Raw genomic sequence first — 23,528 nt, 5'->3', positions numbered from 1 at the left:
CAAGAATGAAATGAAGTCAGAGCAGGACTTCTTGAGAACCACGCCACTCTTGACTGTCTACTATTGCTACACCATTTGGGGTTTGGAAAATTTCCTCACATGTGTTCTTTTAACATTACAGTTAACTCCTGCAAGGTGTCCTGATTAATAGGGGACCTTTGTGATCAATTAAATAAGATCAAGTTATTCACTGACCTATTTGACAAAATTGGTAATTGGGGATCTTATCTAAGGGACGTGATCGTAATTTGGGGCCTAATACTTGTTTTATGTTCATCCTTTTGCATGTGCTGATGCATGTATCATTTGCTACCCATCATGACCCCCTGAGGCCGTGACATGGGCCCCTGGACAGACCCCTGGATAGATTCTAACTGCCACACAGCCTGCCACCCAATTTCAGCAGGAAGCGGCCAGAGCAGTCATCGTCCCATTCCCTAATGGCAGTTAGGGTTACTACTATTCCAGGGGGAGGAATAAGTAAGGGACAGGTGGGGCGAGGTAGGGAGAGATAGATAGGGGACTATGCGATCAGGCTCACAGACATCCCCAAAATATGGAGGTGTGGGAAACCAGACATAAGGGGACAAATTGGACCACCCTACCCTAGGCATGGGGGGTGGGTCATGTGGGGTGGGTGTCTCTATGATAATCACCTGTGACCCACAAAGAATAGCCAGCCCCTAAAAAGGAAGTAAGCCATTGAAGGTGTTCTCAGTAGAGATGTTAAAAGGATTTAAGTTCCCTGGTTAGCTTTCTATTAAAGACCAACTCTAAAGGCCTTCATTGGCAACCCTGTTAGGACCCCTCTCACTCTTGAGAGCTTTCTCTGTATCTTCACTTAATAAACTTCTATCGCTTTACTAAAAAAAAAAAAGAAAAAAAAAGACATGTGGAGATAGAGGTCTACAATATAAGGCATTGTGTGCTCAGGGCGACCAAAGAGGACAGATAATGTGCTATGAGAGCTCAAAGGAGAGAAGTCATTCTGGGGTTGGGGACAGAGTAGTGATCATGGAAGTCTTCCTGTAGGAGGCAGCATTAATTAGAACTATGTCAAGAAGTATTTATTGAGTAGCTACTGGGCATCCTGTCCTGGATTTGGTAGATAGGAAGATAAGTTTTGAATGTGTTAAGAAAGGAGACAAATCACTCATTTGGTGATTCTGTCAACAAATATTTACTGTGTAGTGACACTGGGAATCAAATCATCAACATGATAGATATTTCCTCAGGAACTTAAAGTTAGTAGGAAAGACACAGAAAAAAGTTTACTAACTGATAGGTGATAGAAAGAAATGAAGAGTGCCAAGATGGAGTTGGGATAAGCCAAACTTACCTGGGTGATCAGTAAAGGCCTCTCGGAAGAGGGAAGGTTTAAGCTGAAGCCTAAAGGATAAGAAGGAGACGGCCATGGAAAAAGTGAGGGGAAAGGGAAAAATATCTGCAAAGGTCTTTGGTATATTTGAAGCATTTCAAGAAGACAGGTGTGACTGGAACACAGCAAGCCAGAGGAAGAGTGATAGATGAGGTTGGTGGGGCAGCCAAGAACCAAGCCAGGAAGGCCTTGGGAAGGTTAGACTTTATATCCAAATACAATGGGAAGCCACTAGGGTTTGGAATAGGGGAGACACATAATCATCTGGCAAACGGATGTCAGCTGCATGGTGGGAGTTGGGGGTGAGGGTGAAGGGTGGGAGGGGTGGGAGAAGCAAGTGAGACCAGTTCCAAGGCCTTCTCTGTGGGGATGGACATGAGCTCATTCAAAGGTGAAGTGACACAAGAGCAGTGGCTGGGAGAGAGAAAAGTTACCCAGTTTGGCTGAGTGCAAAGTACAGGGACTGGTAGGTGTGGTGGGAACCACTGAAGACCGTTTGAACCACTTTGCAAGCCCTGCTGAGTGGGAAGCCACGACCAGCTTCTGAGCTAGAGGTTAGAGCTGGGTTTTAGGGAAAGCCTTCTGGGAGATAAAGACTGTTTACTTTAAGCATTTAAAAATCGCTCCAGTAGCAGGTAAAGGATGGACTGAAGGATTAGGGACAGGGTGGGGGTGCTACAGGAGCTGTGGAAAGAAGAGTCCAGAGAGGGATACAGTGTGGGGACAAGGGGGGATCCAACAGGGTTGTGGTTTCTTGGGCAGGAAATATTTCCGGCTCATTGATGCTAGGGTCTCTCAGAAAGGGTGAGACCCCTAGGATTGCAGAAATAAAGGGAAGAATGAAGAGTGGCTGATAGTTTTTATCAGGCCAAAGCTTGGACAAGTCTCTTCAGGTCTCTGAGCCTCGCTTTCTCCATGGATCTGTAAGGTGAACTGGATAAGGGAGAATGGTCAGAGGCTAGACTCCTTCGTGAAGGGTCCAAGCCTGGATATCCCTGTTGTCTGCCTGGACAGCCAGGTGGTGGTGAGGGCAGCTGTGTGCTCAGGGAAGGCTATGTCCGCTCGTGGGCTCTGCTGCATGTAGGGGAGCCCAGGGGAGGGCAAGGCACCCAGGCTGTGAGATGAAGGGTGGTTCAAGACCGGTTTCAGCCCAGTTTCGCAATGTCCCTCGACAGCCATCAAAGTGCCCGGTTACCTGCCACAACCCCGAGAGGTCGGCAAGCGGCTGGGATCGTAATTCCCATCTCACAGCCGGGGAAACAGGCTTAGACAGGCGAAGCAATACCTGGGCGGTACGCGACTCCGTCGTGCCAACGTGGGTGGAAGGCAAAGCCTCCCACTGGCCCCTGCTTGCCGAGCCGCCAGGCTGAGAACTACAACTCCCAGAATGCCATTCGGGGAGGGGGCAGGAACTGGAAGTGGTGCCGGAGGCGGGGCCCGATGTGCGCCGCCGAGGCTGCGTGAGTTGAGGGGTTCAGGTACGCCCGGGGCTAGTTGTGGGTCCGGCGTGGTGCTGGAGGGGTCTGGCTTGGGACTGCGGCCTCGTTCGGGGGCGGGGCAGACGGCGGGAAGCGGCCCTCAGTCGTCGTGTGGCCTCGTGTCCTCCACCTTCTTGGTGGTTTCCCTTGCTGCCTCCCCTCACGCTAGCAGCCTGTGGGCCAGGCGGGGCCCACAGGCGGGGTACTTTCGGGCCTGGGGTCTGGGTGTTCTAGTGCTGAAGGTGCCAGAGGACTGGAGCCAACTTCGGTGGACAAAATTTTAGAAAATGAGAGAAGCGTGCAAGCAGTGACTGGCCCATCACTTAGCGCCCAGGGATATGCTCATCAGGTGGGACTTGGGTTAGAAAACATCTGAGGCCTCTGTCAACTCAGAGGTGGGGGTGGGTGGGTGGAGAATTTATTAAATCCGCAAGTATTTATTGAGCGTCTGTTATGTACCAAGCCCTTTTCTAGACATATAGGGTAGTGGACAGAGCAGACAGAACACCTGCATTTAAGCAGGTGGAATGTAGGAATGGGGAAGTTCAGATAAAAGTAAGTAAAACATGTGCCCTGTTGGATAGTGAAAATCAGAATAGAATGAGACAGGTAGTCATATAATTATCTAGGGAAAGAACACTGGAGGTAGTAATGACAGCAAGGGCCAAGGCCCCGTGGTGGGAATATCCTTGGTATGTTAGGAGCAGCAAGTAGACCAGAAAGTGCAGAGGACACTTGATGGGGGAGGGAGACCTTAATGATCAGTATAGGCCATTGTAAGGATTTCAGTTATGTGCTATAAGTGAAATGGAGAATATGGCATTGTTCTGAGCAGAAGGGTAACATAATTATCAAACATTTAAGATACTTTTATTCTGCAAGGCTCGGTACTGGGTACTGGGGGTGTGCATCTGAATTCTTTATCGTCTCTTCCCTGGAAGGGCTTATAATGTAGTGGGGAAACAGGCAGACCAGCTATCATGCCAGGCTGAGTCAGATAATTGGGTCCCTGTGAAGGCAGAATGGACATCAGTCTCAAATTCTCAGCATGTACTATTATGTTGGGTGCTTAAGTAACTGTTTGTTATATGATTAGTAATTAATTTAATAACCCCAGTATTCAGTACTGGGCCTGTAATGGAGGCTTAGAAAACATTTTTTTTTTGTTTTTTTAAGATTTATTTATCTGTTTGAGAGAGAGAGAGAGGGAGCGTACACACACACACACACACACACACGCACACACGCACACACACACACACACACACACACACACAAGCAGGGGGAAGAGGCAGAGGGAGAGAATCCCAAGCCTACTCCGAACCTGACATGGGGCTCAGTCCCAAGACCTTAAGATCATGACCTGAGCTGAAATCAAGAGTCAGCCCCTCAACCGATGGAGCCATCCAGGCGCCCCCAGAAAACACTTTTTAATGAAGAAATGAAATGCTAAATCTGGGCATAGATAACATCTCACACAGATTAAAAATATTTGTTTTTCTGTGATGCCTAATTTCACAGTTGCTTTCTGAGGATCAATGGGTGGCAAGCTTCTAATTCAATATTTACTGAGCTTGCATTTTTTGCAGACCCTTGTGCTGGCCACTAATGATACAAAGATGAAAAAGATGTGGTCCCTGCCCAATCTGCTATATTGTAGACTCTTATGGTAGTGGTTGGAATTGCCTTCATTTGATTTTCAATATTGCTATATCCCAGGTTCCTGAAAAACATCCTCAGAGATTATGGGAACTTGGAGAGATCTGAGATACAAGGAGGGGAATAGGAAGAAGGGAACGGGGGCAGTAGTGATAAAGTTCAGTTTAGTTCGACAAATATTTATTCAAACACTGCTCTTTGCAAGGTGGTACATTGTGAGCTGTTACAATGTTTATGTAAATGTAAGTACACAGTCCCTCCTCAAAGGAATTCAGTTTGGTAGGAGAGAAAACAGGAGCACAGACCTTCGGGTGTTCTAAACAACAGTGGAAAACTCTGCAGCCCCTCCAGCTACTCCAACCCTACCTCTCTTTTCTCCTTCTGAGCCACACTTCTCCAATGAGACATCTACATTCATTGCCTCCCAGTCATTCCCCCAAAAGGGTCTGACAAAGAGGAGGAGCTCAATGAGTATTTATTGACTGAATGAATGGACAAACAATACAAAATGCTGTGGAGTTCAGGGGAGGGAAAGCACGTGGCTGTTAACAAACTGGCATTCATTTAACAAATTGATCCGTTTTCTTTACCCTAATAAAATGAGGTGGTTAGGTATTGGACCAGTTTATCTTAAAGTTTTTACTTTCTCTTTTTTTGAATGCCTAAATGTAGAAAAAAGTAGAAAAAAGGCACAGTAAGATTTGTGCAGTCATCTAAAGGAATGGGCATAACAGGTCTGGCTGTATTTTCTTAAAAAAAGGTATTTATAATCAACATCACTGTTCATATGTGAACAATGCAGCACTTCTGAAATGTCTAAGAATAACTTGATATTTTCCTCATTTCTCTAGAAATACTATATACTACTGAAGTTTGTGTATGCCATAAATTCATAGTGACACAGTGAATTGTATAAATAAATATATTAAAATTTGTACTGAGTATTAAAGAAAGGATTTCTGAGCGAAAGTAAACTTTAGCTTATATAAGAAAATGAACCAAATTTCTAATCTTTAACTTTGACAATCTAGAATGTAATTTACTTGGCCATCTTCAGGAATATATCTAGTGGTGATATGTTGTTCACATGATGTGTGATAAATACCTAAAACTGCTCAGAAGCTTACCTTTTTAGAAAAATTTAAAAAACAACACTGGAGGGGTTTAAACAACCTGTATGTCATGAGTAGTTAAATGAAATATGTCTACTTCTTTCAACAGTCCTGGGATGTAGTATTATCTCATCTCATAGAATCTGTGACCAAGAGTTAACAGTTTAGGCTCTTATCCCACTACTCACAGGTAGGAAGCTGAAAAGCATGGCTAAATCCTAAGACTGCTGTTTCCACTACAACAACCTGTCATGTCTAAATGAGAAACAAAACTAAAATTTGGCCTGATTTTGAGTGTTTGATGGAGTACAAGAAAACAGTATGAGCTCAACACTAAAAATGTTTGCTAGGAACAGGAACATCGGTCAAAACATTAGAGAACAGGGGCGCCTGGGTGGCTGTCGGTTAAGCATCCGACTCTTGGTTTAGGCTCAGGTCATGATCTCAGGGTCCTGAGATTGAGTTCCATGCTCAGTGGAGATTCTCTCCCTCTCTCTCTGCCCCTCCCCTTGCAAGCATGTGTGTGTGCATGCTCGCTCGCTCTCTCTCAAATAAAATAAATAAAAAAAAACACATTAGAGAACAAAAAATAATCTTCGGACACTACTTGGCTCTGGAGTGGGTAATATTTATACAGTTAATATAAATGCAGTTTATTGGTTTACAAATTTTAGAAATGACCAAGGGGGTAGACAAAGCCCAAAAGGATCAATTTTGGTAACACAAGGTAGAATCTGTCTTGAACATCTAAAATTAAAGCTTCAGCTTACCAAAATTGGAACATTGAAGGAAGAAGAGATATGGGGGGAAAGAAAAGGGTGTTTATGTTGAGAGCCTAACCTTGAGATTGTTGAATAAGAAGTAGAAGTTTAAAGATATTCTTTTTTTTTTAAAGATTTTATTTATTTATTTGACAGAGAGAGACAGCCAGCGAGAGAGGGAACACAAGCAGAGGGAGTGGGAGAGGAAGAAGCAGGCTCATAGCAGAGGAGCCTGATGTGGGGCTCGATCCCGGAACGCCGGGATCACGCCCTGAGCCGAAGGCAGACGCTTAACCGCTGTGCCACCCAGGCGCCCCTAAAGATATTCTTTTTTTTTTTTAATGATTTTTTATTATATTATGTTAGTCACCATACAGTACATCCCTGGTTTCCGATGTAAGGCTCAATGATTCATTAGTTGTGTATAACACCCAGTGCACCATGCAATACGTGCCCTCCTTACTACCCATCACCGGTCTATCCCATTCCCCCACCCCCCTCCCCTCTGAGGCCCTCAGTTTGTTTCTCATAGTCCGTAGTCTCTCATGTTTCATTCCCCCTTCTGATTACCCCCCTTTCTTTATCCCTTTCTTCCCCTACCGATCATCCTAGTTCTTATGTTCCATAGATGAGAGAAATCATATGGTAGTTGTCTTTCTCTGCTTGACTTATTTCACTTAGCATTATCTCCTCCAGTGCCGTCCATGTTGTAACAAATGTTGAGAACTCGTTCTGATAGCTGAGTAATATTCCATTGTATAATATGGACCACAACTTCTTTCTTTCTTTCTTTCCTTCTTTCTTTCTTTCTTTCTTTCTTTCTTTCTTTCTTTCTTTCTTTCTTTCTTTCTTTCCTTCTTTTCTTTTCTTTTCTTTTCTTTTCTTTTCTTTTCTTTTCTTTTCTTTTCTTTTCTTTTCTTTTCTTTTCTTTTCTTTTCTTTTCTTTCTTTCCACAGATAGAGACAGCCAGCGAGAGAGGGAACACAAGCAGGGGGAGTGGGAGAGGAAGAAGCAGGCTCATAGCGGAGGAGCCTGATGCGGGGCTCGATCCCATAACGCTGGGAACACGCCCTGAGCCGAAGGCAGATGCTTAACCGCTGTGCCACCCAGGTGCCCCAGGACCACAACTTCTTAATCCAGTCATCTGTTGAAGGGCATCTCGGCTCCTTCCATGATTTAGCTATTGTGGACATTGCTGCTATGAACATTGGGGTGCATATGGCCCTTCTCTTTACTACGTCTGTATCTTTGGGGTAAACACCCAGTAGTGCAATGGCTGGATCATAGGGTAGCTCAATTTTTAACTTTTTAAGGGACCTCCACACTGTTTTCCAGAGTGGCTGTACCAACTTGCATTCCCACCAACAATGTAGGAGGGATCCCCTTTCTCCACATCTTCTCCAACAATTGTTTCTTGCCTTGTCTATTTTTGCCATTCTAACTGGTGTAACGTGGTATCTCAGTGTGGTTTTGATTTGAATTTCCTTGATGGCTAATGATTTTGAACATTTTTTCATGTGTCTGTTAGCCATTTGTATGTCTTCATTGGAAAAGTGTCTGTTCATATCTTCTGCCCATTTTTTGATTTGTTTATTTGTTTCTCGTGTATTGAGTTTGAGAAGTTCTTTGTAGATCTTGGATACCAGTCCTTTATCTGTAGTGTCATTTGCAAATATATTCTCCCATTCCGTGGGCTGCCTCTTAGTTTTTCTGACTGTTTCCTTGGCTGTGCAGAAACTTTTAATCTTGATGAAGTCCCATAAATTCATTTTATCTTTTGTTTCTCTTGCCTTTGGGGATGTATCATGAAAAAGGTTGCTTTGGCCGATGTCGTAGAGGTTGCTGCCGATGTTCTCCTCTAGAATTTTGATGGATTCCTGTTTCACATCGAGGTCTTTCATCCATTTGGAGTTTATTTTTGTGTATGGTGTGAGATAGTGGTCAAGTTTCATTCTTTTGCATGTAGCTGTCCAATTTTCCCAGCACCATTTATTGAAGAGACTGTCTTTTTCCCACCGGATGTTTTTTCCTGCTTTATCAAAGATTAGTTGCCCAAAGAGCCGAGGGTCCATTTCTGGGCTCTCTATTCTGTTCCATTGGTCTATGTGTCTGTTTTTGTACCAGTACCATGCTGTCTTTGTGATCACAGCTTTGTAGTACAGCTCGAAATCTGGCATTGTGATGCCCCCAGCTTTGTTTTTCCTTTTCAACAGTTCCTTGGAGATTCGGGGCCTTTTCTGTTTCCATACAAATTTAAGGACTATTTGTTCCAGTTCTTTGAAAAATGTCCTCGGTATTTTGATCGGGATAGCATTGAAAGTGTAGATTGCTCTGGGTAGCACGGACATTTTAACTATGTTAATTCTTCCGATCCATGAGCATGGAATATCTTTCCATCTTTTTATGTCTTCCTCAATGTCTTTCAAGAGTGATTTATAGTTTCTAGAATATAGGTCCTTTACGTCTCTGGTTAAGTTAATTCCAAGGTAACGTATGGTTTTTGGTGCTATTGTAAATGGGATGGATTCCCTAATTTCTCTTTCTTCGGTCTCGTTATTTGTGTATAGAAATGCAACTGATTTCTGAGCATTGATTTTGTATCCCGCCATGTTACTGAATTGCTCTATAACTTCTAATAGTTTGGGAGTGGCTTCTTTTGGGTTTTCCATATAGAGTATCATGTCATCTGCGAAGAGAGACATTTTGACTTCTTCTTTGCCAGTTTGAATACCTTTGATCCCTTTTTGTCGTCTGATTGCTGTTGCAAGGACTTCTAGTACTATGTTGAATAATAGTGGCGACAGTGGGCATCCTTGTTGAGTTCCTGATCTTAAGGGAAAGAAAGGCTTCCAGCTTTTCCCCATTGAGAATAATATTTGCAGTAGGCTTTTCATAGATGGCTTTTATGAGATTGAGAAATGTACCTTCTATTCCTACACTCTGAAGGGTTTTAATCAGGAAAGGATGCTGTATTTTGTCAAATGCTTTTTCGGCATCGATTGAGAGGATCATATGGTTCCTGAGTCTTTTCTTGTTGATATGATGTATCACGCTGATTGATTTGTGAATATTGAACCACGCTTGCATCCCAGGTATGAATCCCACTTGATCGTGATGGATAATCCTTTTAATGTACTGTTGGATTCTATTAGCAAGTATCTTGTTGAGGATTTTGGCGTCCATATTCATTAGGGAAATCAGTCTGTAATTCTCCTTTTTGAGGGGGTCTTTGCCTGGTTTGGGGATCAAGGTAATATTGGCCTCATAGAATGAGTTTGGTAACTTTCCTTCTGTTTCTATTTTTTGAAATAGCTTTAGGAGAATAGGTATTTCTTCTTTGAATGTTTGGTAGAATTCCCCAGGAAAACCGTCCGGGCCTGGAGTTTTGTTATTTGGAAGGTTGTTTATCACTGACTCAATTTCTTCATAATTAATTGGCCTGTTTAAGAAATCAGTTTCTTCCTGTTTCAATCTTGGTAGTTTATAGGTTTCCAGGAAGGATTCCATCTCTTCCAGATTGCTTAGTTTATTGGCATATAGCTGTTGATAAAAATTTCTAATAATCCTTCCAATTTCAATGGTGTTCGTTGTGACCTCTCCTTTTTCATTCATAATTTTAATAATCTGGGTCCTTTCTCTTTTCTTTTGGATAAGTGTTGCCAGTGGTCTGTCAATTTTATTGATTCTCTCAAAGAACCAGCTTCTAGTCCTGTTGATCTGCTCTACTGTACTTCTGGTTTCTGCTTGATTGATTTCAGCTCTAATTTTGGTCAACTGCTTCCTCGTGCGTGGATTAGGCCTGTCCCTCTGTTGCTGTTCCAGCTTCTTGAGGTAAGAATATAAAAACTGCATTTTAGATTTTTCTATTCTTTTGAGTGAGGCTTGGATGGCTATGTATTTCCCCCTTAGGACTGCCTTTGCAGTATCCCATAAGTTTTGGACTGTTGTATTTTCATTCTCATTGGTCTCCATAAATTGTTTAATTTGATTTTTGATTTCCTGGTTTATCGAGTCATTCCTGAGCAGGATAGTTCTTAGTCTCCAAGTGTTTGAGTTTCTTCCAAATTTTTCCTTTTGGTTGAGTTCCAATTTCAGAGCGTTGTGGTCTGAGAATATGCAGGGGATAATTTCAGTCTTTTGGTATTGGTTGAGACCTGTTTTGTGTCCCAGAACATGGTCTATTCTTGAGAATGTTCCTTGGGCATTAGAATAGAATGAGTATTCTTTGGTTCTGGGGTGTAGTGTTCTATATATATCTATGAGGTCCAACTTGTCGAGTATGGCATTCAAAGCCTTTGATTCTTTGCTTAGTTTTTGCCAGGGTGTTCTGTCTATTTCTGATAGTGGAGTGTTGAGGTCCCCTACTATTAATGTATTTTTATTTATATGTCTCTTTATTCTGGTTAAGAGTTGTCTTGTGTTTCTTGCTGCTCCCCTGTTGGGGGCCCCTAAAGATATTCTTAAACATAGTAAAGATGTCTTCTGATAATTGTCATGACAGAGGTATGGGTATTGGACTTACGTTCCTAGGATTAAAAAAAAACAAAGCTGTAAAATTGGATTGTACAAAGAAACTGTTTTCAGGTATTGGACAATAGGCAGGACAAGACTGTTATCCTTGAGAGAAATGAGTGTGAGGTGGATTATAGGCCAAAATTATAAAGCTTCTAGAGAGGAACACAGACTATCTCTGTGCTGTTAGGGTAGGCAAAGATTTCTTAGAGGACACAGAAAGCATTAACTATAAAAGAAAAGAATGATAAATTAGACAATTAAAATTTAAAATTTCTGCTCAACAAAAAGCAATGTTAAGAAAATGAATAGGCAGGCCACAGACTGGGAGAAAATATTCTCAGTACACATGTCTGAAAAAGGAGTTGTATCTAGAAATATGCTAAACTTCCACAGCTTAGTAATAAATAAAAAGATAATTTAAAGATGAGCAAAAGACTTGGTCAGAAATCTTACAAAGATATATTACGAATGACCAATAAATTGCCTGAAAAAGTGCTCAAAACCATGAACAATCAAAAAATGCAAATTAAAACACAACTAGGTTCCACTACACAAGAATGACTAAGAACTCTAACAACAGCAAATGTTGGTGATGATGCAGAGCATCTGGAAGTCTCCTTCATTGCTGACCGCACTGTGAAATGGTAGTTACTTTGGGAAACTGATGGCAGTCTTCTATGAATTAAGTAGGCAACCATCCAATGCCCCATCAACTCTACTGTTAGGTACTTAGCCAACAGATATGAGAACATACGTCCAGAAAAACACTTGTAAGAGAATGTTCGTAGCAGCTTTATTCATAATAGTCCCAAATTGGAAAAATAAAAATCTCCAGTATTCATCAACAGGAGAATAAACATGGTGATACAGTCATACAATGGAATTCTGCTCAGCAATTAAAAGAAATAAGCTTACTAATACACGAAGCAACATGTGTGAGTCTCAAAACGTTGAGGGGGAAATGTCAACATCACTGGTTGAATCCATTTATATGATGTTTTATAATAGGCACAGTTAATCAATGGCTATAGAAAAAACAATGGTTGCTTTTGGCTGGTTGTGGGAATGGGACGGAGATTGACTTGGAAAGTGCAGAAGGCAAGGAACTTCTAGAGTGATGGAAATGTTCCATATCTTGATGAGGGTGAGTAACATAGGCCCTATGCTTTTGTCAAAAATTCATTCGACTGGTCTATTTTCCCCTCACACACATTACTGAGCTATACCCTTAAAATCTTTGCATTTTACTATATGTAAATTATACCTCGAGAACATTTTAAAGGTCAGTGTAATTAATAGAAAAATAAAAAATAAGAGGTGATTTGAATTCTAGTGTTTCATAGGGAGTTGATAAAATTCAAAGTTGATTCAAGAAGTAATGGAAAGCGGGGCGCCTGGGTAGCGCAGTCGTTAAGCGTCTGCCTTCGGCTCAGGGCGTGATCCTGGCGTTCCGGGATCGAGTCCCAAATCGGGCTCCTTGGCTGGGAGCCTGCTTCTTCCTCTCCCTCTCCCCTGCTGTGTTCCCTCTCTCGCTGGCTGTCTCTCTGTCACATAAATAAATAAATAAAATCTTTAAAAAATATATTAAAAAAAAAAGAAGTAATGGAAAGCATATGATTTCAGGTTAAGGCGTTCATTAACCAAATGAACTAAAAACACCTGGTTAATGGGTTGCCACTAGAGATGGGAAGGGTTGGAGTGAGGGTCATTACTTTTCATTATAAACAGTTTTGTTGTTTTTGTTTTTTTGTATGCATGGAATATATTACACGGATTTGCTTTTGCTGAGATAAACTTTTCCAAAGATGGTGGTAGCACACTGGACTCAGAGGAGCAGCTGGAAGCAGTGGACATAGCAGCGTCCTTTGCTGTGACACTTAGCTATAGACTAGAGCATTTTTTACTCACAGCCTTCCTGGGGATTTTGAACAGCACTTTGAAATGATGGCATTGGTTAAGTGTGCCATAGCGGTGGTTCTCCATATTTTCCTACTTCAGCACCTCTGATGGATATTAATATTCTCAATGGTGACTGTGGCTTTCAGCTGCGGTGATACTTAACTGAGTTGGGAGAAGGAATACATAGTTTGGAAAAGCAAATTGTGAAACATCACCAGCAACCTAGAAGTATTCTTGGTTGATTTTGGGTAACTGTTCACCATAGTTTTTGGCTAACTCTTACTCTCCTAGGATATTTCTAGTATTGGATTGTGCATACAGTAGGTGCTCAGTAAATGTTTGCTAGAGGAATAGTTTTGGATATAAACCGAAACGTAATGGAGGAGGTGGCTTTTGTCATTTCTGCCCAACTACTGCATGCATTTTGAAGAGCACAACAAATGGCTCGATTACCTGTGTCACTGCAGCAGTAACTGGTGATTGCTTGGAGTTGTCAGGAGTTGTGTTTGTCTTCCAAGAAGTGGATTTAGCTTCATTAGTACTGAAACATTTCTGTGCTGACCCATTTCTCTGGAAGACGCAGATGCTTTTTTCTCCGTAAATCAGTGTTAATATTTTCCACACTTTCACTCCTTTAACAACACAGTACCACCATTTGACATTTGGACGTAGGGAAATACCTCTGTAAGGGAAATAATGTAACGTCTCACATCATTTCTCTAACCTGGGTGAAAAGGACAGAAGACTAAGCACATGGACTGGAAAGTGGAAGGGAGTGCTAAGAAAACAGACTCACGCGTGCTGCAGGAGCAAGAAGTCATCCTAGAGGATACAGGCGAAGATAGCATCTCCGAAAGCTTCCAGCTTCTACAGATCGATGTGGAATGCGAGCATCGGGAGGGAGAGACGCCGCCCACAGGTGGTGCAGTGTGGAGCTCAGTAAGTGCAGCAGGTTGCCCGGCCGTGGGCTCTGGGGTGATGCTGTGTCCCAGAGACCCCTTGTATAAGGGTAGGGCCTCATAACAAAAAGACTAGGAATGAGTTTGGTGTGTTCCAAAATTGGATGGATTTCCTGCTAACTGGTGTAAGGTTTCAGTTCCACTTGAGTTATAAGAAGAGTAAATCAAGTTCAAGAGGAATTCTTGATACACCTCAGAAGGGTCAGGAAATCTATTTTGGGCACGTTGTATCTCTTTCTTGGGGCTCCACTTTCTCTGAACATAATCCAGTCTATTTTTTTTTTTTACAGTAATATCCTTTTTCTCTCCTAACTTTAAATCTGATTTAAAAAAATAAGTAACTTTCGAATATTCGTTTTCCATTTTGGTGCTTACAAAGTTCTCAATTTTGTTTTCTGGATAACATAAGAAAAATGTCCAAAGAAAACAGAGACACTGGGAAAAGATAGTTGCAGCAAAGAAGAGCAAAAGAAAGCAAGAAAAAGAAAGAAGAAAGACCAATCGTGTAGAAAATTCAGGTAACAATACATCAGATTGCTGGAGTAATCATAGTTATGTCTTAGTAGACTGGTACCTGCATGTTCCTAGGAGAATAGGAATATTGTTCGTAAGTAAAAACAAACATTTTGGATGTTTGTTCTATTTTGTTGGAAATCAGAGTATCAAAGAAAGCAAAATTTAAGGCTGCCTTTCACCTATCTAGTGCACCTATGTGTTTATAAGCTCAGAAGTAAAAGGAATGATAAAATTAGCTAGCATTTATTCTGTGTTTTGTGCTAGGTTCACTGCTAAGAATTTTATGTGTATTTCCCTAAAGAGTAGGTGCTTTTATTATCCCCATTTTGTAGGTAAAGAGACTGAGGCTCAGAAATTGAATAACGTGCCCAGGATCATATAGTAATAAATGAATGGACTGAACTCTGATTTAGACCCAGGAATGTGTTCCAGAGCCCACGCTCCACACCACTGTGCTGTACTCAAATGAGTGAATGCCTGGCATGAGTTTCAAGCTTCTCTTTATATGCAAAAAGTACTCACTTGGCTGGTGAGATTTCTTACTGAACGTATTCCTCTGTTTTCCCACTTTTATTCCTTTCTGATATTTCTACTCTAGGCATCTACCCCCAGCACAGCAAACGTTTTCTGAGATCCTTAACCAAGGAGAGACTTTTGGAAGCCAAACACTCAGGACCAAGACTCTGTATTGATCTGAGTATGACCCACCACATGTCTAAGAAGGTACGACATCCATTAAGCTCTGAATTCCTGCTCACGTGAGGGAGGTCCAGAAGGGAGCAGCTTTGACAAAGAGCATGACCAGGTCCAGCCTCTGTAATTCTGTAGTAAACCAGCAAAATTGTTCAGTTTCGTACGCGTGGCTACTCAGTTCCAAGATCGTTGTTAAGAATCAGGAAGAGAGGGGCGCCTGGGTGGCACAGCGGTTAAGCGTCTGCCTTCGGCTCAGGGCGTGATCCCGGTGTTATGGGATCGAGCCCCACATCAGGCTCCTCCGCTATGAGCCTGCTTCTTCCTCTCCCACTCCCCCTGCTTGTGTTCCCTCTCTCGCTAGCTGTCTCTGTCTCTGTCGAATAAATAAATAAAATCTTAAAAAAAAAAAAAAAAAAAGAATCAGGAAGAGAATAGATATCCTCTGGTTTAGTTTGCAAAGTTTTATCTTCTGTTTCGAGCCCCACACCGTTACCTCTTGTTTATGGTGTCCGCAGTCTAGATGGGGCCTTTCATGTTCAGTTCTCCAGAGATGAAATCTGGTTTTCTACCGGGAAGAATACTTGCCTGGTTGCATGTTGTGAGGAGGTGACCTGGTGGGCCTTCTTCCGGCAACATATGTGTTTCAATCGTTTTCCTTTCACCCTCTTGTGAAGGAGGGATTCCACCCTGGGGTTCTAGGGATGGCTGAAGAATACACACTTGACATTGCATGCTAGGCAGGGCCATATGGGTTACACTGAGGAATAGAATGAACAACCAGGGACTGTGGGAGGCAGGCTTTGTAGTGTCACGAGGGTGGAGTACCCCTTGGTTCCTGCAGGAAGATGTGATTGATTTGCTGGGAATAACTCTGTGGGCTAGCAGGGAATCGAAACCCACTACTTGGGGAAAGCAGGAACTATGTTTGGTCCCTTTGATAGAAAGGATTGTTTAGGGAACCTTATCCAAGGGAGCAGAATTGGGAGAAGAACTTGCAGTTGGGTTTTTCAGGGCCCACCTGGTTTCACCAGATGTCTAGACAACACACGGTAGTGGACCTTCATTTTAGGCCTTACACCACAAAATGGATTTTTCTGTTTGCCAACATCTCTGTTGTATGTGCTGCTGTTCGCATGTTTTTCAGAGAAATTAGGAAGACTGAAGATCTGGGGTTCTTACATGGAACCTCTAAGTATAGCCCTCTGAAAAGGTTAACCAAGAATTTTCTACTGTTTATATTAATTGAGATATCAGATTAAATCAAACCCAAAGTGTTTTTTCTCTCCTGAAACAAATCAGGCCAGATTGTGAAACTACCTTTCTTTAGGGTTTGTCCCTGAATCAGGAAGGAAAGTTAAAACTTCTGACCCTAGTACATCTCCTAGAGTTAGGGAGAAGGTGCTGAGTTTATCTGATGAGTATAAAAAATGTCTGTATTCGTGAGATTTCCCAGAGTAGCACTCAGTGAACTTGCTGAGTAACCATTTGTTGATAATGAATTTAGAAGGCGTGTGCATGTTTCCTATCTAAGCTGTCCTAATTTCCTTGAAGGAACTAAGTAGACTGGCTGGACAGATCCGAAGGTTGTATGGTTCAAATAAAAAAGCCGACAGGCCGTTTTGGATCTACCTCACTGGATTCACAACAGACAGTCCCCTGTATGAAGAGTGTTTGAGGATGAATGATGGATTTTCTAGTTATTTGGTAAGCCTCATTGTACATATTACTTGAAGTGTCCTTTGAAAAATATGTTGTGTGGCAGTGGTAAATTTTTTTTAACTTTTTCATATTTTGATATAAAAACATGTGAATTATTTTCACCATTGCAATCTAAAAAACTTTAGAACCTCTCATCAGTTCTTATATTTCTAAACTTTCATCCTTCCGCCACATTGGTAAACTAATATCACTAGTCTCTAGACTGTATTTTGTATCTTGTGTATTGTATGTTAGACCATATACTCTACGAGTGTTTTGGGGAAATGCCGTGACTCCTTTGTTGTTCACAGTAGTGCAGAATTAGGGAACATGAGTTGTGGGGGAAGAGAAAATCCTTATGGAAGTAATGTGGATTCAAGATGAGTTTTAGGGAATACTCACTCTTTCCCTCTTTCCCTAGGGGCTCATGAATGTAGTGATTGTAATACAGGCAACAGTCCAGATCACTTCCTAAGAAGTGCCACTAAAAATGTCCTGTGTGTTTGTGTGATGTAGCTGGGCCTGGGTGGTGTGAACTTTGCTAGGGAGGTCCACAGAGGCAGTGAGTGTGAGAGTACGCTGTGTGGTCCTGCACAATTAGTTGTGGTTGCTGTTACCGTCTTAATAGTCCGTCCTATAATACACCATTTCCAGCTTTTCTTCTCTATGTGTGTTTTATGATTCTTGTACGTGAGCCCGACAGACCCACTCTTAGGGCTATGGAGTTCCCTTGCTTTCCCATCATCATGCCTTTCTTTGGTGATTCTCCCCATTTTCAGTGCTTCCTCCTTTTGTATGTATCAGTCAATCTCACCTCTTTTCAGAAACCGAGTTCCAGCATTCCCTTCAGTAGAAGATCGTCCCTGATATTGCCTCCCTCATCTGTTGTCCTGGGGCAGCCTTCCTGTACATCTGTTAGGGTCTCTTGTTACTCTCGGTCTCATTTTGTAGAGTTGAATGTCTGTCCTTTCTACTTGCCCTCCCCAGCTGAGCACTTTCTGAGAACAGATTGTCAGTCATGTATCCCCTTGATGCACGTAGGGCCATGCCTAGTAGAGAATAGATGCCTGGTAACTAGTTGCTGCAGTGCGGGCTGCATCTTAACCTAGTTCACACTATATTGGATTATTTACATTTTTCAGCTAGACATAACAAAGGAAGACTGCTTTAGTTTATTTCCTCTGGAAACCCTTGTGTACCTGACTCCTGACTCAGAACACGGTATGTACTTTACTGCATGGATTCATGTAGCACTTTGTTCTTCACCCTGTGTTTGATTACTCCCTGTGTTAGAACTTGTTAAAGCCATCCAAGGTGTATCAGAAAAAAAAAAAAAGGGATGAACATTAATTGCACAGCTCTTATGGATGGATACATCACTGTGCTTTCCATATGTGCTGCTGTGTGCACAGCTGTACAAATTTAGCGTCTCCAGCCTCGGCTGGGCCTTGTGAGCTGCCTGGCAATCTTTCCCAGTTTCCCCAGGCAGCTCCCTTCCTTGGCCTCTTGGATCAATGTTAGATACATATTTTTTCCAGAAAATTAACTATTTCACAGAATTTTCAAATTTATTGGTATCAAGTTGATCTTAGTATTCTTTTCTAATTATTTCACATTCCTCTGTCATTTTAATTTTGTCTCCTTTCTGAATCCTAATGTTGATCTGAATCAACTACCTTTTTTTCTTGATTAGATATGCCAGAGCTTTGTCTTTTCAGAGAATGAGCAAATCTGTTACCTTATGGTTTTCTATTTCATTAAATTTCTACTTTTATCATTAATAATTCTTTATTTTTACTTTCTTTGGATATAGAAATTATAAAACCAATTTGATCTCAATGGCCTTCATTTTTTCATTAGCTCTTGAAGATATTGATCTAAACAAAGTTTACATCCTTGGTGGACTTGTGGACGAAAGCATTCAGAAGGTAAATGTACATTTTAGACCTAACAACTATATTTTGAAAAGTGGGGCTTACATTCAGAAGCAGCTGCCATATCATAATCTTATGCAAAAGGCCTAAAAACTCAGAGAATAGGAAGAAGGAGCCTATCCTGCCTAGGTTGGCCCTTCCACTTGTGAAGCTCCCTGTCCTCATCCGTGTTAGCGATCCCCTGATCTGACAGTCCAGTCAGGAACTGGAATGGGGAGTGTTTGGTAATTCCATAAATAGCCATTGTTGAACTCCTTTCTTCTCTCCTCTCTTCAGTTCTGCAAGGGTGACTATGATCTTGACCAACGAAGCATTGACTCACAATTCTTACCAGCTCTTTGTTCTTTGTGAGAGAGGAGTTTGCTCCTTCTTAGGCCATCTTTTCTGCTGATGTAGGACTTATCCCATAATCTCAACATCAATAGGACTGTCCAGATTTCTTTTGTTGAATTGAAATTTTATTGGAATAATTGGAGTTTTTGAAATATGTTCCTATTATACACATATTGAGATATTGTTTATATTACTAATTAACATATTGCCTACACAATAAATAATGATATAATAGTCAAAGTGTATAAAAAGAACTACAGTGAGGAATACATCTCCCTCCCATCCTTGTCCTGCAGTGCCCCACACCTTGAGGTAACCACTGTTTTCTTTTTTTTTCTGTATTTTTATATATATATATATATATATAAATTTTAAGGTATTTATTTATTTGAGAAAGAGAGAGAGGGCACATAAGCAGGGGTGGGGGAGAGGGAGAAGGAGGCTCCCTGCAGGGAGCCTGTTGAGGGACTCAGTCCCAGGATCATGACCTGAGCCAAAGGTAGATGCTTAACGGACTGAGCCACCCAGGCGCCCCAACCACTGTTTTCTTGTGTGTGCTTCTTGATATAGTCTGTGATCACACAAGTATTTGTTTGTGGATATATTATGTATATATATTTTTTCATATACATAAGTGTATTTTATATATTTTTTTCATATCTGTATGAGATATACACACATATTTAATACAGATGATACTTAACTGCACGTATTCTAAAAGGGTCAGTGTTCCACGACTCAGTAGTGATAATCTAAAAAATAGGTGGGGGGTGGAGGTAGAATTCTCTTAAGAATGCCAGCTATTAAATGAGAAATACATGATAGAATTTGAAAAATCGTTATTTTGTCACTCCCAGGGTAACCATTGATTCAGGGAACTGGTTGAATGGAAGGTTGTGGGGAACTGGCTCTTCACATGGTCTCAGAGTATCATCCCACAGATTACAAAGGCAAAAATGTACCATTACAGTGAAGCGATCTGGAGGTCACCATCTTACCAAATGTTCAAACTTAGAATCACCAGTAGTGACATTATGTGCTTCCTGATATGATGGAATCTCACTTGGGAAGTATTCTTACTGGAAAATGTTTAAACTACGTTTAATCATGAGGAAACTGAATGTGAGACATTCTGCAAGACAATTGGACTACACTTTCAAGAAAAGCCAACGTAATGAAAACTAAAATAGTTAGGGAGGCTGTTACAGATTAAAAGACATTAAAAAGACGTAACTGCCAAATGCAATCTCCCACAGCAGAGTGACAGCCCCTTTTTTGAGGCAAAGTCTAGAGGGTCAGTGAGCAGTGTATGATCAATAGATGTGCAGTTTTAACACATTGTCTCTCTCCAGCAGTATTTAAATTGAGAAATAATTGGCATAACGATTTCCCAGAGGTATAGAACTTTTTGGTTGTTACTGGAGAGTTTGACTTTGTCACAGAAAATATGCTGAGCACATATCTTCAAGGGGAATTGTTTTATCTTTAAATGTTCAGAGAACAGAAACTAGACTGTGAGTTCCTTCAGGGCAGCATCCAAGTCTCCTACTAACTTTGGATTCTTGTACTCCAGTTCAAAATGTTTGTAAAAGAATAGGCTTTAAAAAAAAATCGTAGACCAAAAAATAAATAAAATCGTAGACCTTGTATGCAAAGGAGTGTTATCCTTCAAAGAAGTCCTTTGAGCAGCCGTACCTTTATCTTCTCTGAATTGCATCACTAACACATTTTGGAAGTTCTCTCCTGGAACTGTGTCTCACGTGAGTCTGAGCAGCAGGTAGGCCAGTGTTAGAACAGAGGTGCGAGGCCTGCTTCAGGCGGCTCCAGTTGGTTAGATCACACTAGTGGCAGTCAGTGATAGCACCGTAGCAAAGGACATCAGCAAGCTCGAACAAGTTCGGAAACGTTTGGCCTGAATGATGAAGAGACTCTAGACTAAGTTGTAGTCAAGGGAGAGGCGACAGAACTGAGACTACCGGAAGGGTGCACAGGGCATGACCACTGCTGTTGCGCACCTGAATGGCCTTCGTGTGGAAGAGCCCTTTTACTTGCTTGGTGTGGCCCTGGGGGAGATGGAACTAGGACAAATGAGTGGAACGCTCAGGGAAAACAGAAGATTTGGCTATCAAGAATTTCCATTTAACCCATACTGTCAAAATCGGAATAGGCTTCCCCAGGAAGCACGGAACTCCGTCACAAGGGATTGTCCACTTAGGGACAGAGCCCACTTGGGAAGGAGGCCATGGAGGATAGACAAAGATTGGATGGATATTTGAAGTGGGATAGTTAACTGTTGAGGCCCCTTCCAAACCCAAGGATGTTAATTATCCCAATAATCTAAACCTTTCTCTTTAATCCTGAAATTGTAAGTAGGTAGGTGATCTTTTCAAAGCTTCTTACAAGGTAGCAAATATAATTTAAACATCAGTTTGTGACTCAAGGACATCTTTAAAGGGATATTAGTTACTGTACTTCGATCCTAAATAGCCTCAGATTTTGGGGGTTTGTTGATTTCTTATGACTCCTTTCTGAAGTTTTCAGAGCCCTTCCTTTTAATTGGGCTGTGTGCTCTCACACCTCAATGCTGTCTTGCTGCTTGTGGTGTATCTGACTTGAATCCTCTCTCTTGTCTCTAATTTGCTGCTGCCGAATGGCTATAAGCTGAAAACTCCATATATACAGAATTGTGACTTACCAAGTTAGGGTCAGGAGTGTTCTCCTCTGATTGATTAGACTGCTTGAACTTCTGGATACAGATTGTACCTGCCAATATGCCTCTCTTATTTCCTTCTTGGTTGTAAGTAGTAAATGGAAACTAGTGGATACATGACTCCCAAGTGAGATGTTTGCTGCACAAGCAAACGTGGAACAAGTAAATACTCTTCATTATCTGACGTTTCTTCCATTCTACCATAGGCCACTGATTTTTAATACACTTACCATTTAATTATGATTACAGATGGAAATTGGAGTGGTGGTAAATAGGGTCTCTCACAATTTATTATGCATATTACAATGAGAATATCTTTGTCATTTGTAAAAGAAAAATCTTTAACTGTGATTCACAGAAGGTGACCTTTCAGAAAGCCCGAGAACATTCTGTCAAGACAGCCCGCTTGCCAATCCAGGAATACATGGTCAGATGCCAGAATGGGAAAAACTATCATTCAGAGATATTGGCCATCAATCAAGGTACTGCTGACATGGCCCACACTTTACATGTGTTAGTTCTGGTGCTACTTCTTTGCATTGTGTTTAAGTATAAACGGCCCTTGAAGCAGCCCCTGCCCCCCCCCCCCCCGGGGACTGATGTGCTCAGATTTTTTTGCGTGCCCTTTGTGACAGATACTCTGACCTCTCAGAGGCATTTTTCATTTTCTTCTTAGATCCCAGCTATGTTAAAGATCGTGGAAATTTTTCCCTTGGCCTAAAGTGCCCTGTATTCAACCCATCATTGAACAGTGAATTCTTATTTGTCCTTCGGAATTCAGTCCAGGGGTATCTTGGCTGCTCCCTTCCCCCTCTCAGCCATGTCAGGACTCTCCTTTGTGTTCCCGTTGTACTGTTTTCCTCGCAGTGTGGCCTCACTGTCCGTTCACAGGCTCCTATCTCTCCATGTAGGCTGAGGTCCTTGTGGGCAAGTCGGTCCATGTGTGGTGCAGAGTAGCTCTGTTGAATGAAATATTCCAGAACACCTTTTTCCTCATTAGTCCTTTACTAGTTCTTTTTCCTCACTATGGTCACTATGTTTTCTTTTTACCCTTCTAATAGTATTTGATATCCTGGCCACGTACTTTGAGACTCAAAACTGGCCTGAAGCATTGAAGAAAGGAGTTTCTTCCAGAAAAGGCTACATTCTTCAGAACTCAGTGGATGATGGACAGCCTAAGGAGCTGCAGAAGGCAAAGGTGCTGGAGGTGCCTTGACTGAAAAGCAGAGAAGAGAGCACACACTTGCCTTTACTTGACATCTTGGATCTTCACTAGAATATAAGTTACTAATAACAGGGACCACATTTTATGCTCTTTTCTATCTCCCATAGTGCCTAGCTCACAGGAAGAGCCCAGATATATGTTGACTAAGTAAAAAGTTTACATAACAAGGAATTAGCCCTCAACTACATGGCTTTGGATGTATTAATTCATCTTTTATATACCTATTTGTGAAATACCTATTCTTTAGAGATAGCTAAAATAATTAAATAATTATTGTTGTATCAAAAGTTTAATTTTCACTCAACTGGCATCATAAAGTTGTAGCACTTTCTCCAGCCTCTTCTGATCATGTTGATTTTCCCCAACTCAGGAATACACTTTACATGTTTTGCAGGACCAGCCTGTTCTAACCTAGCCCTGCTTTAAGCCCCCATAGCACTTTGTTGCCACTTGTGGCTCCTACCCTGTCTCCCCTGCTGAGTATGGGAGTGGAGGGTTTCTCTCTTCCTTAGGGTAGCCTCCTAACAAGACACTTGGTGGGAGTATCTTTACATCCTTCTGAGCCTTGTACAAACTAGATTTTTCATATATACTTGTAACTGACAGGTCAAATTGAAAAACAAAAACAAAGTATTAAGTCTAACTTAAAAATAAGCAG

The 23,528-nt window shown here is 41.6% G+C and overlaps 1 protein-coding gene across 5 annotated transcripts; it reads left to right on the top strand.

Moving 5' to 3' along the window:
• The first annotated feature begins 2,786 nt into the window (after positions 1–2,786).
• Positions 2,787–23,201, top strand: TRMT10B (tRNA methyltransferase 10B). Of its 5 annotated transcripts, none has more exons than XM_045780487.2 (9): positions 2,787–2,856; positions 13,544–13,741; positions 14,171–14,279; positions 14,876–15,000; positions 16,522–16,674; positions 17,811–17,889; positions 18,529–18,596; positions 22,004–22,127; positions 22,707–23,201. In XM_045780487.2, exons 2-9 carry the CDS (start codon positions 13,556–13,558, stop codon positions 22,859–22,861), a joined length of 999 nt encoding a protein of 332 aa, XP_045636443.2. In that variant the 5' UTR covers positions 2,787–2,856; positions 13,544–13,555; the 3' UTR covers positions 22,862–23,201. The 5 variants fall into 5 exon arrangements, with proteins under 5 accessions (XP_045636443.2, XP_045636441.2, XP_087725679.1 ...); XM_045780485.2 differs by having other exon boundaries at positions 2,792–2,856; positions 13,539–13,741; XM_045780486.2 differs by lacking the exon at positions 2,787–2,856 and adding an exon at positions 2,877–3,205.
• The last annotated feature ends 327 nt before the right edge of the window (positions 23,202–23,528 follow it).

This window comes from Ursus americanus, chromosome 18, assembly GCF_024610735.1.
Source record: "Ursus americanus isolate L20-20 chromosome 18, mUrsAme1.1.p, whole genome shotgun sequence".
Taxonomy (NCBI): domain Eukaryota; kingdom Metazoa; phylum Chordata; class Mammalia; order Carnivora; family Ursidae; genus Ursus; species Ursus americanus.
This window is presented reverse-complemented; position numbering and strand designations above follow the sequence as displayed.